Consider the following 19,162-nt stretch of genomic DNA (forward strand, 5'->3'; position numbering starts at 1 on the left):
ATTTTGGATAACAATGGTGTTTGGGATGGTGGCTTGTTCTGGAGAGACCTTAATGGGTTTCTCGGTCTTTCTGCAGAACCTGGGGTGCTTGTTAAGAAGCCAGTCATGGTTTTACATGTAGTTTGGAGTAATGGAGTTTCCTGTAACCAATAATCCCTGCTTCCTCCTTGCACTTAAATTAAAAAGGACACTCAAACCCCAGGCTAGTCTTTTTTTTTTTTTCCTTTGTTGCTTTAATTCCTCCTGGGTCACTGCACCAGCCTCAAACAGGTTGGACACGATAGGGGGTTGGACCCAATGATCTCCTGAGGTCCCTTCCAACCCCTATGATTTTGTGATTCTGTGACTCTCATCTGTGTTCCTGTCCTGTCAGGAGCAGGGCAGAGCTTGATCTCTGGGCGAGATACACAAGCCAAGATCTCCAGGAATTTCTTGTTACCTGCAGATAACACACAGTGCTGCTGCCTCAAGGCTGTCCTGCATGCCCCTAACCCATCCCACACTCTTCAAAAGAAGCATCTGCAAGTGACACCCTTGAATTCCTGAAGAGGTAGAGTGGAAAAATAAAACCTTACTAGCATGTGCCGGAGAACACGTGGAGCTTGGTGCTGCTAAATCCAGAGGCATTGAGTCCTGTGGGACAGCTCTGCCTCAGTTCCCCTGTAGCTCTGAGCCACAAGGCTGCTGGTGTCAGCAGCCAGCCCCTGGGAGAGGATTTTCTGATGGTGGAGAACAGCAGCATCAGGGCAGAGCCAAGGATGCTGGAGGAAGCAAAGGCATGAAGAGGGGGGTGCTTGATCATAAGCAGCATGTTCATTACAGCTGCAGGAGGGGGTCTGTAGTCTCTGGAGGAGATTGTGGCACACACCTGCACAGTTTTTTGTGCTTTATAGAGGGTGGGGGCTTCATTGGGGGGTCTGGCCCTTGTAACCAGGGGCAGGTGCTGGGGCAGCGAGTGCGCATGGCAGCAGCAGTGCCTTTGGTGGGACTGACCCTGCACCTCAGGGTGGGCTTCTCACTGCTGAGGGCTCTGTCCTCTAGAGGTGTGGGTTTGTTACTTGTCACAGGTGAGGGCCTAGCTCTGGTGGTCTGATGGGGGAGGAAGGACATGAGTCCCGTATTTTGCTGCTTCTTGTCAGAACTATGGCAGTGCTGGGTGCCAGCACTTGTGGTGCCTGGAAGGCCATGCTGGTAACGGCTGTGTGCTGATGTCAGGGAGTTGGTAAAATTTGGCAACCTCATTGCTAACCACCAGAGCATCTTCTGACTGGGTGGTTTCATTTTGAACGCAGCCACCTGCAAAAAGCTCTGAGTCATTCTTCCCCCCCCCCCGCCCTTCCTTATGGGGCAGAAAGCTTGCTTTGCCCCAAAATGATTCAGTTCAGTAGAAGTCAGGAGAATATTTGGCTTTCTGACTGCTTACCCAAGGTGTCATGCTGGCTGGAGGTATTGTGGTGGGGAAGCTTCTGTGGTGCCTGGCAGCAGGCTCTGGTCTCTGCACTGATGGTCTGGGATCTGCTGCCAACCTTCAGCCATGGCATCACCCAGCCCCACCATCACCTCCAGCCCCACAGCAGCAGCTCCTTCAAGTTGTGGCTCTTCCTGGTCGGTGTTTGTTGCGTTGTTTCTTCTGTATGGGCCTGTGTAAGTAAGATGCTGTGTGCCTTGCTGGCTTGTTCTGGAGCTGGATTTTTGGCTTTTATGTTTAGCCAAATAAATGGAAAGTCATTTTGTTCTACGTGTACCAGATCCCTTCTGCCATCCTCACACAGCTGGCTCCTGCTATGGTCTCCTCACCCTCCATCTTAGCAGTGGTTTGAGTGATAAGATACTTGGGGGGCAAGGGGGAGATAACCCAGAGGTTTCTATAAGTCATCATTGCTCCCCGTGTCCATCCCCACCTCTGTTCTAGGTATGGAGCAGATTCTGTGATCAGAGCAGATCCCAGGCAAGGTTGGTGAAGGCAGTATCAGCTTACTGCCTGTGTTGTGAAGGTGCTCAAAGGCCCCTTCCTTTCCCAGGCCCCAGGCTGGTAGATGTGGGTGCTCCCACTCCAGAGCAGCTGTGGCTGCAGAGCACATGGCCCGGGGATGGGCCAGACCCATCCAGATGTCTTGGAGGGAAACATCACTGCCCTGCCATTGCCTTTGCCATTGGACCCAGTAGCACCCAAAGGGCAGTTGTCATCACTGGGTGTTGGGCACCCTGTGACACCCCTGGGCCCTGACTGCTGGTCTGGGCTCTGTCTTCCTCCTTGTGTGGAGTCATATCCTACCCAGCCAGGGCAGGAATCAGTCTGAGCCCAGTCACCCACGTGAGTCTCAGGTACAATTTATCTTTATTCAGTGCCGGTTTATATCTTTGTTCAAGAGCCCCCTGGGCTGGAGGTGGCTTCACAGATCCTTTTGGCTTGTGGTCTTCAGGTTTTGGACCCTTCCACCCCACGCTGAGGTGCCCTTTCCCCCTCTGCCTCCTCTTTACCAGTAGCTGCCCAAGGCTGGAGGAGACAAGGGTTGTGCAGGGCAGCCCAGCCCTCCTTGCTCTGCACCTCAGCACCCCCTTTGCTCCCTCTTGCTCACGCCTTGACATCTGTGCCCTCAGGGGTGAAGCTGACGGGGTGGTAGCCCGGTTTGTCGTCCTGCTTGCGGTAGTACATCCGCGTCACCACCATCAAGATGAAGGTTTGCGGGATCAGCAGCTGCACATTCATCTCTGGAAGAGGAGGAGGATCGTGAGGAGCCACCTTCATCCACCATGCCCATGCCCCTGCTATGCAGTGGAGGGGCTTGGTTGGGAAAAGGTGATGCCACTCCCCCATCTCCTGACTTACGCTGTGACCTGGCCTTGGAGGAGAAGGGCGGCGAGCAGGCAATGCTGCCATTGTTGGCCAGGATGCTGAAGATGGCAGGCTGCAGCGCTGTCATGAGGAGGAGGACCTGCAAGCACCCAGGTGGTGGGGACACGCTGCTGCCAGGCTCCTGCCCTTTGCTTTCCTTGCTCTCCTACAGCTGGATGAGGCTCTTGCCTGCCAGCAGCTTCTGCCCCACCATCTCCCTCTGTGCCCCCCTCGTTTCATTCATGCCAGAGGAGCCCCTCACCTAGGGGGCACCAGGCAGGATGGGGGCTCACCTGGAAGCAGGTGAACTTGGCCTTGATGTTCTGCTCAGTCAGGTGCATCCGGGCCTGTCGGAAGAGGATGCCCAGGGCCCAGAGCCCAAAGAGGGTGGAGACACCGACCAAGGTGTTGATCCAGAGCGCCACGCTCTCTGCTGAGATCTGGGGGAGACACAGAAAACATGCCTGGGCTGAGAAAGCTGCTGGGCAAGGCAGGGGCTGGTGGAGGACCCCCTGTCCAGGACATCATCCTGCTTGTCCTTGTGCCCTGGCACTCACATCAGCAGGGTTGTAATTCCCATCAGCAGCCAGCACCAGCCCCAGGAAGATGGCAACAATCCTGAAGAAGGCGTACTGGAAAGTCCCAAGCAGCATCAGTTGAAGCTTTCTCCTGGTACAGGGAGAGAGACCAGTAGCACCCCGAGGTCCCCAAGCCCCTGTCCCAGGACTTTTCTTCCACCCCTGCAGAAGCAGGGGGGGAAAGCCCTCCCCAGGGCCAGGGTTTACCCTGGCTCTCCCTCACTTGCTCATGGTCATTCGGGGCAGACAGGGGCAGCAGCAGCAGCAGGGCCCAGTGCTGACCACCATGGGCACACCCTTCAGGGTGCTGAGCACTGCCTCCTTTCCCCCATAACCTTCCACCATGACCATCATCAGGAGGTAGAAGCAGATGGCAAAGTACCTGGGGAGAGGAGAAAGAAGGGTAGGTCAGGCCCCATGGTCCCTCCAGTGTCCCTGCCTCAGCGCAGCTGACACTCACCCCGTGGTAGCCATCTCCACCACCATCATGGAGCGTGGGATCCACAGCCCAAAGCAGCTGACCACAGACACAACCTGGGGGACACACAGGGTTGGCACACAGCCGCTCCTTCTGCAGGCTGCCACCCTTTGGATGGCCCTGGCACCCTGGGGTGATGCCCCCCCCTGCCACCCCTACACCCCAGCTCACCGCGGGGGCTGAGCTGCTCCAGCAGAGTGTCTTCATCTTGATGGGGCAGCGGATCTTGCGGGTGAGGTAGAAAGCTTCTTCCACATAGATGGCAACTGACAGCAGCGTCATGATGGTGGCGATGCCCATGATGATAAGTTGGGTCATGTCCAGCTCTGCTTGGCAAGGGGTGAGAAGCCGGCTCCATCACCTCCTGTCCCACCTGGGGCCACCACAGCAGGGAGCTGCCACCCACCCCACCGCTCCACAGGTTTGCAAAGCCCTTTGCCTGATCACATCTGGCCATGTCAGAGCTGGTGCTTCTGCCTTGTTGCCCCCGTGTCACCTATCCCCGTGCTGACCCTCCCTCTGCCCCCTCATCCCCGCAGGTAGGGTGGGAGGCTACCCCAGCAACACCCTGCTGCTTCCTCCTCACTGCTTCCTTCTTCCTCAGCTCCCTGCCTGCACCCACCACAGCCACCCTGTCATCTCCATCCCTGTCCTGCACCCACCAGGGACAAGAGGAGGGTCCCCACCACCACCAGCTCCCCACACCTACGCTGCAGCAGCTTCCCGGAGGTGGGCGGCAAGGAGAAGCAGGCTGGAGGCACGCTGAAGTTCATGATCAGCATCTCCACCAAAGGTCGGGGGAACCTTGGGAGAAACAGGAGACCACTGTATAGGGCAGCAGGGACACCCAGCCCAACGGGCTCCCCAGCATCCCCTGGCCACCTCCCCTCGCCCCCAGGTAGCTCCCTTTCTTTACAAGGGAAATCAATCCAAACCCTGCTCTGAAAAGGGATTTTCCTGCCTGCAGAGTGGCCCAGGGGTCCCAAGCACCCACCTGGGGTCCTCTGCTAGCTCCACAGTGGGGTCCATCCTGCTCCGCTCCTCCTCGGCTCCGTCCCAGTGGCTGTGGGGCTGCTCAGCTCTGCCTGCCTCGGCTCCCTCGCCGGCCCACGGGGTCAGAGTCCCCAGGGCAGGGACCGTGGGGAGGCCGCCGCGCCTTGTTCCAGTTTAACCGGCAGCCTCCACTCCCTCTCCCGCTGCTGCGGGCGCCCATTGGCGTGCCCCCACGCTGTCCCGGCCCCATCAGTGCTTCGGCCGCCGGGTTATCGACCTGGGGTGCTGGGGGAGGCGGTTATCGCCCTTGCCAGTGCGCTTGCGCATCCTCAAAGCTGGGGAGCACGGCACCTGTGCTGGGGTGACGCTGTCTATGCACCCCCCTCGGGCAGCCTGGAGACGGGCTTGTGGCCCCGAGGTCCCCATGGGGCTATTCAGGGCCCAGGGCTGCATCCTGCCTCCCCCCAGCAGCGGGAGGTGATGCTGCGGGAAGCCTGGCTGGCCTTGCACGGCTCTGCGCGTCGCGTACCGGGCTTGCAGGGGCTCCGGTCCCGGCAGCGCGGCGCTGAGCCCCGCTGAGATCGGCTCCCGAGACGCTAGAGGGCAGGGCTGGCCCAACGCGCAGCACCCCGGCTCAGCACCCCCGGTTCTTGGAACAAAAACAGAACCCAGGCGTGGGGAAGGTGATGATGGGCTGGAGGGAGCACACTGTGCGGAGAGCTGGGGTGCTAGGTCTGGGGAGCGGGGTATCGCTGTCCTAGATGGACCCCATCATCCTTACAGCTTCCAGCGATGCTTAAATCTCCTGGTGTCCTTCCAGCACCCAAAGGAAAATGGGTGCTGGTTTGTACTTGGTCCACAGGGACCTTCAAGCCCCGACCCTTTGCCCCTCTGGCAGTGGGTTCCTGATGAAGCCCAAGCAGTTGCTATGGAATGGGCTGGGTAGGGGGATGCTGTGGTTGTCGTGGTAATGGGATGGGGGGATTTCTTGCACTGCCACTGCCTTGGGAGCGGGATGTTGTCCATCCTTTGAGGATGGAGCTCTGCAGCTGCCCAGCCCATCATGGAGCTTCTCATCACCCTCTATTTCAGCGCCCTTGTCTACAGGAGTTCACTGGTCTCCTTCCTGAAAGGCATCCCCCAGCTGCCAGCAAAGCCCCATCCCAGGGACGTGGGGCAGCAGAGCTGCTTTTTCACACCAGCATCACCAAGGCATTAGAGCCAGGCATCAGCTCAAACAGCCTGCATCTGCATCCTCTTCTCTCATCCCACCCAGCTCCAGCAATCCCTGGAGCTGAGCACCCTGCCTCCACCTCTCCCATGGCAAGCCCAGGGCTCTATCCTCCCCGTATCCCTGCTGCACATTGAGATGGGCAGTCCTGAGGCCACCAGGGTCTATGGACACCCTTCTCCCGCAACCACCTGTCTCCAAGCAGGCTGATACCACTGGCAAAAGCTGCCAGGACAGGCAGGAGCCAACATCAGGTGATCATCCCCTGACACAGGCAGGACATGGCAGCCATGCAAGGCTCCACTCAAGCCCCACCAGCTCAACATAAGTCCCAGACCCAGCCCAAGGTACTCGTGAGCAGAGCAGCACCAGGCACAGGGAGTCCCTTTTCTGCCACAAACCCCTTCAGCAGAGAAGGAAAATGGAGCACCAAGATGGTACCACACACCCACCACCTCAGAGCAGGAGTGGTGTGAAGGCTCATAGGACCTTCAGCATCAGATAGGCTGATTTGCCCCAAGGAGCTGGCAGAAGGGCCAGTGGCAGTACTGACAAATCTCCCCATTTGCTAAGTTAGCTCTTTTACTTGAAACAAAACTGTTTGACCATTGAAATCCTGCCACCACCACCCCTCACTCCCCAAAACAAGTCAGGCAGATCCTTCCAGCATGCCGGCATCACCCACGCTCCTGCTTCGTCAGCGTTCCCCAATACTTGGAAAAGTATTCAAAATGGAAATATTTGCACAGTTTTTAGAGCTTTTCACCCGTCTCTAATTCCCTGTGGTTATGGTTGGAGGGGCTGATGCCAGCAGACACAGCAGGCTCCCAGATGACCACCATCAGCTTCCCCATGGCCACAACATGGTGGGGAAGGAAAGTCCTCATTCGATGCCCTGGTAGGAGCAGGTAGGAGGCCAAAGGGCATTCCTCCCATCCAGAGCCTGGGTCCATGGTGGATGGTGTGGGACAAAAAAAACCATGGAGGTCAGACAGCCTTGTGAAAGGGACAGGAAAGGCTTTCCCAGGGCACTGGCCCTGTCTGGCCCTCCCCAGACTCTGCAAAGAACTGCTCTGGTGAGGAAACCACGGCTGAGAGTTTGGTGGAAATGGATGGGCCAGATCCTACTGGTGGTAACGGGAGGCTGCCATCACCATCTGCTTTCACACGCCCCACCTCAACCCACAACCACCCAGCGTGACAGCCTCAGCTGAACCTCCACAAATCTGGCAGCACCATGCTCACCACCGGGCTGGAGGGGGGTCCCGAGCCCCTCAGGCATCCCTCTGCAATGCTCAGCAGGGGCCACAGCAATGCCCCCAGCCCTGGCCCCAGCGTGGCAGCGATGGGTCTGGTTCCCCTTGGCCCCAGGTCTGGAGCCATGCCACTGATAGGGACAGCAAGGAGCCCTGCCCATGGCTGGCCCGCAGATAAGGCCGGTGTGCTCCCCAGCGATTGTCCCGGGAGGCAGCCGGTGGGGCGGGAGCCACCATCCCTGGGAGGGGAGTAGTCAGGGGGGCAGGGGGGCTACTGCAGGGGTGTGAGACACCGGCCCCCTGCGGCTCCCTGTCTTGGGGCAGGGAAGGCTCAAGGTGGGTGGCACACAGTGTGGACTCCTTGGCAGAGCAGTACTGAGCTGGCATTTCTGATGGGGACACGCTGCCCTTGGAGGCAGCTGCCTGCTTTCAGCCTCTGCCTCAAGGACACCAGCCTTGGAGGGCCTCAGCCTCCCCTCAGCAGGGAAAACCCCCCTTTTCCCAGCATGGGGGGTTGGATCATTCCCACCAGACACAGCAGGCAAGCGCCCTGCCCGGCTGTGGGTGATGGGATACACGAGTGGGGTGGCTGTGGGGCAGCAATGGTGGGATGAGACTGGAGGCGTGCAGCGTGCCAAGGGTGTCACCCCCAGCAAGGGCTGCATTACCTGTCTCCCCCCAGGATGGGAGTGCAAGACAGAGCTGGGGATTTATGCTAACCAGAGCAGCATACTACTTCCGAGAAAAGCCAGTGCCCTGGTGTCCCATCATCCCTCCCTCGCCAGCTCAGAAAGCAGAAGTGGTGCAGAGGGTGCATGGTAAAAATCCTCCCCATGCCCAGCTCCTCCAGCCCCAGCTCCCTGAGACGCTGACCAGCCTACAAGGCCCAGCTCTGCAATGCATGGCAGCGACTCACATCACCTCTTCCCAAACTGCTGAGACTGTTTGACCATAATTACTTTATTTTTTTTAAGGAGAAGCCATACATAACATATCCCCCATGCATCTATAGATATGTATATGAGTTTACATACTATATAAGATCTTATATAGTGTACATAAATTTTAGTGAGCTGGGGTGGGTGTGCCCTCAAGCATGGAACAGCTCGTCCTGACAGGCTCGCTGGTCGCCCAAGCTGTAGCTTCAATCTTGCTTCCCTACCAGTGCTCCTAGAGGAATGGCCTTGCTGTTCCTGCCCAAGGGTGCCCCGGCCCCAAAGGTGACCAAAGGGGATGCCCAGGGCAAGATGCTGTGCTTCTTGATGCCCAGCATCCTGTTACTGTCACTCCGAGGGTATGTCTCCCAGCTGGATGAGAGGAGGATAGTGGAGCTTGTCCCTGGTGTGTGAGGAAGGAGAGCCCACTGTGAGCAGGAAGAAGCCAAGCAGAAGCTGGATGAAACCCTCCTTCCGTCTGGACTGAGGCCATCGGAGAAGCTTTGATGGCTCCAGCCTTCTCCTCCCTTTTGAACCGAGCCTTGCAGATGGGGTACCTGATAACACCCCGTTTTCTGCCCAGCCCTTCTGGCTTCCCTTCTGTTTGCTTTTCCTCCCAGCAGCCCCACATCCAACAGCCACTGGGCTCAGCATGGCGGGGACCTTGTCTCCTTTGTCTCCTTCAAAGGGGACAAACAAACGGCCAGCAGCCCCCAACGTGGCCAGGGGGATCCTGCGGAAATACTGCAGTCAACACCCTCAGGCACCACTTCCTCCCCTCTCCAAAGCTGCAGATCCAGGGCAGCGTTTTGCTGCCGTTAAGTCAACGTCTGCGTTTCCAGCGGGCATCCTGGTGAAATGCCGCCAGGTTCTTGGAGCCGCTGCCAACCTCGGGATGAAAACGCACCTTGTTTGAAAAACAGAGAGGCTTTTTTCCTGCCACGGCTCCCTAAAATACTGCACACCACAGCTGATATTTGCTTTCTGAGAGGGACGAGGTAAAAACACCCTCCGCGTGGGCTGGAGGCATTTGCTTTGGTTGGGAGTTTTATTTTCATACTCGTCTGTTTCCTGTAAGGATCCTTGCAGGTGAAAATGCTGAGGCTTTTAAAAAGCCCTGCCTCAGAACCACAAATGTTTTCCCAGAGAGCCAGCAGAGACACGGCGTGTCTGTTTTGGGGAGGGGGGGTGCTGCTTCCCCGATGGCCCCAAACCCTCCTGGATCCAAGACAGCCACCCGCTGACCTCAGCCACTCCATGTGGACACCCACGATGGCTGTGGGTCGGGCACAGGGAGCAGTCCCGCTTGTGGGGGAAAGCCTTTGGTCCTCAGTGGGTCTTCCTGAGCTGTTCAAGGTCTGTCCCTGCATGATGCTGCAGGTGGGAGGTGGAAAGCATTCCAAGTGCAGTGGGAACCAGGAAAAACACCTCCCTTCCCCTCCTGTTGCCACTACCAGAGCCATACCCTGGCCAGGGTGCCAGGCAAGCACTCCTGCCCTGCTGCCCACTCCCTCTTGCTTAGGCAGGCAAGCAGGCAGAGGGTGGGAGGGAGTGGACATGCCCAGAGAGGTGTGGGCACACACATAGATGTTAGGTGCATGTGTGGACAGAGGCACAAGTGTGGATGTGTGTGCACACCCATACCTGAGACATAGATGCGTGGGTGCATGTGGCTTTGTCTACCTGGCTGGCATCCCCACCTGTGAGCACAGCACCCCACGGAACCCCACAGGGTGCAGCCGAGGCAGAGGGTGGCAGGGGCCCAGCATCACCAGCTCTTGCTCGCTGACAGCAAAGCAACGCTCAGCCCTGGCCAAGCCTCTCTCCTGGGTCTTGCTTCTTCCCCAGGTCCCTGCCAAGGGAGAAAGTGAAGAGACAAGGTGCTTCACTCCCAGGCTCCAGTGGCGAGGAGGAGAGAGAGGGCTGGGCCAGCACCATTTCCTCCAGACAGATGTGCATTGCCACATACCCCTTCACCCCTTTTGCATCACAGGGTAATAAATAAAACCTCCAGATTCACATCTGGAAGCAGCTGTGAAAGCTGCTGGGACATGCACAGGCACTTTCCCTGGAGAGGGGTAATAGCACCCAACAAAATCCCAGAGTATCTAATCCACACACAGCCAGTTTGGCAGTGAAAACCAAAGCCCTGGCATCCCTCACTGAGCTGTCTTCACTATAATACTAAAAAGATAATACTAAAACCACAGCCATAGGTCAAGAAGACCCTTGTCCAGATGAAGACCCTTCCTCCACTCAGGTGCAGTGACTGAAGATACCACAGCAATTATTATAATTACATGTAAATTGCCAGCCAATTACCTTATAATACCTGCATGTAAATACAATGAAAGAGCAGGCTTTGGCTGGGCTTTATTCATAGAAATCTACTGAGCACCCAGGCCTGAATAAATAGCAACCCATCCTCTGGGTGTGGGGGTTGGTTTGTTGCACATTGGGCAGTGGATATGCTTTTTGGACAACAGTTTCTGGTGGCCCAGCTGGGACAGCCACAATGGGGCTGCTGTGATGCCTTGCTGGGATCAACTTGCCAGCAGGGAGATGCTTCCCTCCAGACTCCAGTGTGCACTGACCCTTTGATCAAGGACTCTGTGAGCATCCTCCCCAAGCTGGAGCAGGTAAGTGATACAATGGTGCAATGCTTGGTGTGAGAGGTATTGCTTCCCTGGTTATTATATACATGCATGTGGGAGGTTTGACAGGCAGTTATATATGCTTGGACATGACTGGGTTTATGAAATGGTAAAGCTTCTGGCAATTGTATGTGTTGGATGGTGACATCTGGAGTATACAAAGTCTTGGTTCAGAGTGTTCTTCATGGGAAAAATATGAGTGCCTGGCAGTCAGCATGAACTCCTTGTTCCCCACTTTAGTTGTATCTTTAAACACTGTGGCAAATTTGGAGGGGAACCCCTAACAAAAAGGAAATTCATAGAACGTTGTACTCAATAGTGGCCAAAATCTCAATTAGAGGATAAAGAAAAATGGCCAGAAAAAGGATTGTTGAATTATAATACAATATTATTCTGTGGAAGGTTTGACAGAGGGGATGAAGTACCATATATTGATTTGTTTTTCTTGTTAGGAAATTATAATGACATATGAAAACAATGTATCTTGCTGTTTTCTGATCCAAATGCAATGGTGATGACGACAGATAATGAAGGCACTGAGGTTCTGTTCTGCTTGCAGCATAGGGGAAAGGTGCCTGAAGCTGGACGAGGAGGAGCAAGACACACAGATGTGAGTGGATAAGGAAAGTGTCAGTAATGGAGAGGAAGGCAGTGAAAGAGGTACAAGGTATATAATACTAGGGAAGGGGTAGTAGAGAAAAGGGACAGTGAAAAGGGGAAAGTGAAAGACACAAAGCTAAAGATTCTCATGTGAGCTCAGGCCTCCTCCTGATGCTGGGGCTTGGAAAGGGGACAAGGTTGAGGAATGGGAAGGGACTTAACTAGAATTCCACTAGAAAAAGATGTATTAAACAGCTGTAAGGGACCACAGGTAAATATTCAATGGCTGTAGTTGGTGCAACGGGAATATGAGAGTTTAGACCTTTTCTTTAACAGATTAAATGCAAAAATGCTAATGTAAAAATCCATGTACAAATATTTGTACATGCCAGAATTCCCTGTACCTCCAATGGGAAAGGGATTCGTTAAATGAACTAGGGGCACAAATAACCTTTGATAAAACCAAAATTTGAGTTCATATTCTACAAAATAATGCCTGGGAAGCACAAATATGTCTCTTACAGGGATTACTTGAGACAAGAGAAAACAAAGAAAAAGAAGTACCTGTCAGTTCCCTTTCTGAGATAAAGAATGCTGTAACCCCTTCTGTATGGGCAACCAAGAAACCTGGAAGCGCTACATCAGTGAAGACAGAATTGAAGTCAGGAGCTACTGGTCAGATGAAAACAGTATCCTGTGAAATTGGAAGCCTGTGTTGGACTGGAACCTATTATAAACAATTTCCTCAAATACAGACTATTATGGGAGTGCTGGTCAGAATATAATACCCCCAATTCTCCCTATTAAGAAGCCACACTCAGGAATACAGATGGGTACCAGGTTTGAGGGCTATCAAGCAAATAGTAGTGCACATCCCTCCGGTGGTCCCTCATTAACCACCATAACCGACTCCAGTGTTTATTTACAGTCTTGGACTTAAAGGATGCATTCTTCTGCATTCCCTTAGAAGAACAAAGCCAGGAGTTGTTTGCCTTTGAACGGGAAAATCCCACGATGGGACAGAGAAAGCAGTTATGCTGGACAGTGCTTCCCCAAGGATTCAAGAACAGCCCCGTGGCTTTTGGTAATGTGCTTGCAAAGGACCTGGAGCAACGGCAAGGTAAGGAGGATAGTGTGACCTTGCTACAGTAGGTAGGTGAAATACTGCTGGGGTGAACACAGCTGAAGAACGTGAAGGAACCAACTGTAAGTCTGTTGGACTAGCAGGATACAGTGTCATGGAAAGAGTTGCAAGTCATTCAAACAACTCTGATTATCATCATTGCAAAGAAGCCCTATAAAATACAGACAGAACACTCTGAGACTGCTCGAACAGACCAAGGGGAGCAGCGGTGACACAGTGCAGGGCACACCAGTCCAGACAGACTGATAGAATCAAAGGAAACCGAAAGGCTGGTGAGATTGCAGAAAGCTTGCTCTAAAGCAGCCTTAGTCCCTGAAAGGGCTTTTAACATTAATGTCCCTGAAAATACAGGGAAGAAATATAAACTGGCTGAGTGTCTGTAGTGCATAAAGACACCTGGAGGGTAATGGAAAACTCCAGATGAACCATGTATAGTTACACGTAGTGCACACTGGGTAACAGGTATGTTTTTCGGACACCACCAGCAGATTTGCCCTTGAGGTGCTGATGTGCTTCATGTGCTGCAGGGGAAGCAACCCTGGGCTCACTTTTAAATCAGCTGTGCTTGCTGCATGTCTGTGCCTAGGGACAGGGGCTGCTTGCAAGTGGCAGCCCTAGGGTTTCAGCTCAGCCCCTGGGACCCACAACAGCCCAAGGGAAAGGCATGAGCCCCCCAGGGCTGTGCCAGGCACCTGGGTGCCAAAAGCACCCTGAGCCCTCTGGTTGATGGAGCCAGAACCTGCTCTCCTGGTTTAAGCACCATATCTTGCCCTCCGCTCTGTAAATAAACCTACAAGGCACATGGCACAGCCTGGCCCCCATGGCACAAAGGTAGCACACAAGCAGTTGGGCATCCGTTACTGGCACAGATAAGGGGCAATTAGAAGGCAGGGAGACAGCTCAATCCATGGCTTTTAGGATTCAAACCACCAAGACTGGAGAGAAAAAACCCCAACAGCCCCCAGCTATGGCAATTGCAGATTCAAGAGAAGCATCTGGGAAATTGCACTTTGCAGAAAGGACCTGGAATGCCTGCCTGGAGGTGCACTGAAGGAGGAAAGAGAGGGGCAGTGTGCTGCGCTCCAGATACAGATCAGCGAGGGCCAGAACAAAGCAGGACTGAGGGAACTCGTGAGAAACCCATGATCTGGAGGCAGAGACCCTCTGGGGAGCTGTTCCAGCTCCTGTGTTGGTCCTTTCCCTGTTGCTGTCTTTTCCCTTTCCGTCTCCCGCTGCTCAAACTCTCTGCTTTGAGTGCTGGGGACAAGCCCATAGGTGGCCATCAAACAGGCAGGCTTTTTTGGTGGTGCAGAGTAAGAGGGACCTTTGAAGTAGCCCAGGGCAGCCGCGCTGTGTCCCCCTGCCTTTCAAAGGCCCGGCCTTGGCTATTGTGCTCGCATCCGGAGCTTGTTTGTGCTCTCGTCCAGGCTCCCAGCCCTGCAGCCCCCCTGCCGCGGTGACAGCCGCCCTGACCACCAGATAAAAGCAGGCAGGCTCACTGGGCAGAGTTGCTATCAGAGCAACGACAAGCAGCAGAGCCCCGCAGTGCAGTCACTGAGATAGCAGGAGCTGACCCTGCACCGCTGAAGGCTCCAGGTCAACAACAGCTCCTGCTCCATCTCCACCAGGCCCATCTGCCCGAGCACTTTGTCTGTTGGTAGGAGCAGTATCAGCCCCACACACGCCAAGGACTTGTCCTCTTGCTGCTGCTCTCCCCCTCAGCCACACCTGGGGAGGGCCAGCATCTTGCCAAAAGGTGTTTAACTGTCAGGCAGGAAGCAACACTAAAGCCTTGGTCTTTGCTGATCACCTCATCTCATCTCCCTGCATCCTCTGAGAAGGAATAAAGCAGAGATAATTGCCTGCCCTCCTCCTTTTAGGCAGGCAAGGAGCACAGAGGGGTCCCCAAGACTTTGGGGGTTAAGATTCCAGTGGAACCCAGTCTTTGCAAGGATGTTTTCACCTGCTGGGGCAGCATCCAACCATGCTCCTCTCTGCTAGGCATCCATGCCAGCCCCTTGCAGGCACAGCAGTGATAACAAGCACCGCCATGTCCACTTCCCTCCTTGGGTGGAGGCATGGAGGCAAAAAAAAACCCCAGAGGTCTCTGAGGAGGGGTCCCAAGGGATACCCCAAGTCTGAACATTCATAGGAACAGGAGATTGCACTGTCCTTGGCCCCATGCTTCTCCCCAGCCCATTCCCAAGGTGCTCAGTGCTTTCTGGCTGCTCTCTGGCTGTCAGGCAGGAGCACTGGGCCAGCTGCAGACAATGAGAAGAGGCAGGCCAGGTCCAGGTGCTTCCCCAGGAAGGATGCAAAGATGGGTGTTATTTTGAAGAGAAGGCAGAGGTGTAGCCAGCTCTCAGCACTACCTGATATATATCTTCAGTTCCTCAAGTGTCTCTTTGTGGCTGTATGTGGCCCACCCCCTGCCTCCTCTACCCCTTTGCTACACGAGAATAGGCTGCAGATCCTTTCCCAGACTCTGGTGCCCGCTGGGCTCCCTCTCCTTCCTCAGGCTCTGCTGCAGCTTATGCAGGGACTGTGGCTGAAGATCCAGACCTCCCAAGGATGGCCATTTGCACCCAGATTGCTGGGAGGGAGCAGGATGGGGTGACCTCTTCCAAGGCAGCACAATGTCTTTTTCTGCAAGGATCAGATCCAACTATGTCACCTATCATTCAGTCAGGGCAATTGAGAAATGTAGCAGCAAAGTCCAAAAAAACAAGGTCTTCTAGAGGATGGGGATACTCACAGTGTTGTGCAATTCTTGGGTATTGCACTGCTGGCTGGGGGAGACATGGGCAGAGAGGGCAGGCTCTCCCAGGACTTGCACCTGCCAGCCCCAGCATGAAGCACAGTTGCAGAATGATTCCGGGGTTGCAAAAACCTGGATTTCCCATCTCCCTTCTGGGACCTATAATTGACTGCACCCCAGTGCAACCTACAAGTTGAGCAGGGAGCACAGCCAATGCATGGCTCAGATCTGCCCCTAGGAAAACAGGAGCTGGCACAGCCGCTTCTCCAAGTGGCTATGATGCAAAAGAAGCAGCTGACACAGGGCAGCAGACCTTTGTCCCTGGGTGTCTATTGATTCCTGGCCCTGTACCCTGGGGTGCCTCACAGCCTGTTTCACGGAGCACATAGCCCACAGGAGGCCTTAGACCACCTTGCCTATATCCCACCCTGTGGGCTACCACATCTCTCACAGCCGCCAGCCTCAGCCCAGCGGCGTGCTCTTGGCTGCAGCAACTCTGACTTAGCACCACGCTCCAGCACTTGGTTCTGGGCTTTTCCATCCCTTCCAGTTTGAAAAGCTACCTTAGCCCCAGTATTTCTTGCCTTTAAGAAGTGCTCAAGGCACCTCCCAACGTTGTTTCTGATAAGCTTCTCACAAGCACGGGGCATCCTTTCCAGCCTGTTTATCTCTGTGCTTCTTGTTTTCCCTCTGTTTTTTAACTGCCTTCCCAAAATGGGGGTAGGACAGATGGTCATGCGAGAATCAGCTGCACAGCAAAACTGAAGTGAAACTATTTTCCTTTCCATGTGTTGCTCTTATGTTTCAGCACTAATCCTGCAGGATGGACACTGCCACATCACAGGATACTGCACAAGGGACTGTGGAGTCATTTGAGCCTGAGTCAGGGGACTCACAAGCCCCCAAAGAGTTAAGAGGAAACAGGGACAAACATTATCTTAAAACAACAGGGCCAAGCCACAATGAGGAAGAATGCCCTGATGAAAGCTGGTCTAAAGCAAGGTGTCAGGACAAGTACGGAGGCTCCTGCACTGAACTGCAGGCAGGAGCTGGGTCAGGCAGGGAGTGGAGCAGGCAGAGGCAAAAGAGGAGCTGGGATGCAAGCTGCAGATGCCCGTGACATGGCACAGCAGGTCTCAAACAAAAGTCTGCTGCAGTCTGAGTTTAAATGCTCCTGGCCTTTGGGAACCAGAGACCTCTGGGTGGATGGTGATGGCTTTTCATTTTTATGGTCCTGAACCATGCTAAAATCGTGCACACAGAGACTGTGCATCTTTATGGGATGAGAAGTCAACAGTCACCCACCAATCCTACATCTCCATCCCCAGCTTTGGTTGTCTCTGTTCCTCCTAAAAATGTTTGGCTGAGCTGGGCAGCCTGAACACCTACATCTCCTGCAGTACAGACACTGCTTTGCGAGAAACGAGCCAGGTCCGAGGGAGGGGACTCCAGCCACTGACAGCTGGGAGCCAGCCAACTCCTGCTCCCCACCCACAACCAATGCGAGGTGCTGGCACTCTGCTCTCAGGTACCATGTTGCATTTGGAGAACCATCATTTTAAGGTATTTCACTGCCAATGCTGGCTGTGGTACAAAAATATCTCAGTTTCTAGAATGTCAGCTCTCTTCTCTTTTTCCTGGCAGGTGTAGAAACGAGGAGCTGCTCTGCACATGGTCAAACATATTGTGAGAAGGAACAGAAAACACCTTCAAGCAAGTATCTGTCAGGGCAAGTCGGGGCTGGCACAGCAGGGCACACAGCACCTCCCCTGCTAGCTGGAAGGGAGGCACAGTGAAGGGAGGCCATGGGGAGACATGAATGAAGACTGACCCTTTTCTAGCTTGCATTTCAGCATTGCTCCTGGGAACCTCCTGAGCTCTGCTGCAGGTGTCCCTCCTCCAGAGGGACCTCAGTGCAGAAACACTGCTTGGAGCAGGGCGCCCAGGAGGAATGTAACAAGCAGGGCAGGGCTGGCTCTGGTTACCCCAGGCTATACTTTACTGAGGAGCAGGTTGCATCCAGACCGTTGTGGTCAGAAACAATCAGGGTATCCAGCCTGCAGGACTGATCTAATCCCTTTCCAAAGCCGCTCACTCCTCTGGTTCCCACAGAGGCACCCAGCAGCAGCATGTCCCGCAGGGCAGCCACACACCAAGTGACAGTGGTGTGTCCCTCCCATGACCAGCATCACCACACTGGAGCTGCCCTGGATGTGCGGGAACTGGTGGAGTCAGGAGATCTCATGAAAGGAGAGCTTTATTCTGCTCTCAAGGAGGAAGAGGCTTCCAAATCAGTTTCCAGTACAAACTTCAGTGGTGGAGCGCACTTCTGTGAGCTTGTAGAAGACGCAAGAGATGTGATGTGACTATCACAGTTCGTAGCAAACAGCCCATTGGTGTGTGAAGTCCTCTAGGAGAAAATGGTGAAGATTTGGCATATGTAGTTGTCACTTCTAACTGTTCCAGTGGAGCTTGGCTCAAACCGCCTCTGACAAATGGAGCTGGGGGGTCCACCCACCACCACGTCTTGCCTGGGAGCTGCTTTACAGAGAACTTGTCTCCAGACAGCCACGTTGAGTTTCAGATCTAGTTAATCCCCCCTTTACCAGTGCAGGAATGTATTGCTTTTCACAAAACATAATCCTCTTTGCAATCATGTGTTCTGCCAAACTACAAACTTTCTGCTCCTGTCCTTCTTTCCCGGGAGAGGATTTGAAGCAATAATCCAGGCCTACCCATTTATTTTTTTAATGAGCAAGGGACAAATGAGCACGGCATTGCAGGACATGAGCACACCTAAACCTCAAAGATTCCCCAGTTCTGGCACACTTTTGAGGGAATGCTCCAAGCTGGGGGATGAAGGCTAGAAGCAGTGACCTTCACTTGCACTGGAGCCCAGAGGAAGTTGTGGCCATAGCCAGGGCCCACTCATGACCATGGGTAATTTTGGAGACAGCAAACACCAGTGGGTGCTAGAGGAGGACAACATGTTCTGCAGGGTCCATGCAGCTGGCATCTTTATGAGATGACCCACCAGCTGAAAGGAAGTGGAGCAAATATCATAGCCCTGGTAGTCCTGGGGAACCAGCAGCAGATGGCCCGTGGCAGGGGGAGCTCCCTTCACAGCCCCAGCTGGTGGCTGGCCAAGTCACAAGCATTACACTGACAACCTCCAGTACCGAGGGTACCTTACATGCTCCCTAAATTCCCCCCAGTATATTATTTACCACTTGGACCCTAAACCCACTGAGCTGCCTCCTTAACCCGTTTCTCCCCCTTCTGAAACACACTGAAAGAAGTTGCATGCTAGAAAATGACTAATACATTCGCATGACCAATATGTTACACTTCTCCTTCAAGTTCATAGGAACAAAACAGAACCTCCCTGCTCTACACCTGCTATCCTCCAGAGACAGAGAGCTGTGCACAGCGAGGAGCTCCCGCTGCAGCACAGGGTCACCCTGTGGGCCCCGCGCAGCCCATGCCCTGACACATGCTCCTCCTGCTTCTGGTGTTCATGCACTGTTGGGGCTGGTTGTCACAAAGGCATGCGACACTTCTCCTCATGCCAACAAAACAGCAATCTCAGATAGCACCACATGAAGGCAAGGCACCTCACTCAGATATAAAAAGGTGGCTCTGAGCACACATGACTTGCTGGGACCTGAAGACGCTGAGCACTTCCCAAGCCACAGCAAG

The 19,162-nt window shown here is 54.3% G+C and overlaps 1 protein-coding gene across 1 annotated transcript; it reads right to left on the reverse strand.

Moving 5' to 3' along the window:
• Positions 1–2,321: 2,321 nt before the first annotated feature.
• On the reverse strand, positions 2,322–4,991 carry SLC51A (solute carrier family 51 member A). The gene is made up of 9 exons (XM_084267281.1): positions 4,887–4,991; positions 4,602–4,696; positions 4,064–4,218; positions 3,875–3,948; positions 3,638–3,796; positions 3,394–3,505; positions 3,130–3,276; positions 2,831–2,936; positions 2,322–2,712 (listed from the first exon to the last, which is right to left on the reverse strand). Exons 1-9 carry the CDS (start codon positions 4,919–4,921, stop codon positions 2,576–2,578), a joined length of 1,020 nt encoding a protein of 339 aa, XP_084123407.1. The 5' UTR covers positions 4,922–4,991; the 3' UTR covers positions 2,322–2,575.
• Positions 4,992–19,162: the final 14,171 nt, after the last annotated feature.

This window comes from Gallinula chloropus (genome assembly GCF_964237585.1).
Source record: "Gallinula chloropus genome assembly, chromosome: 8".
Lineage (NCBI taxonomy): Eukaryota > Metazoa > Chordata > Aves > Gruiformes > Rallidae > Gallinula > Gallinula chloropus.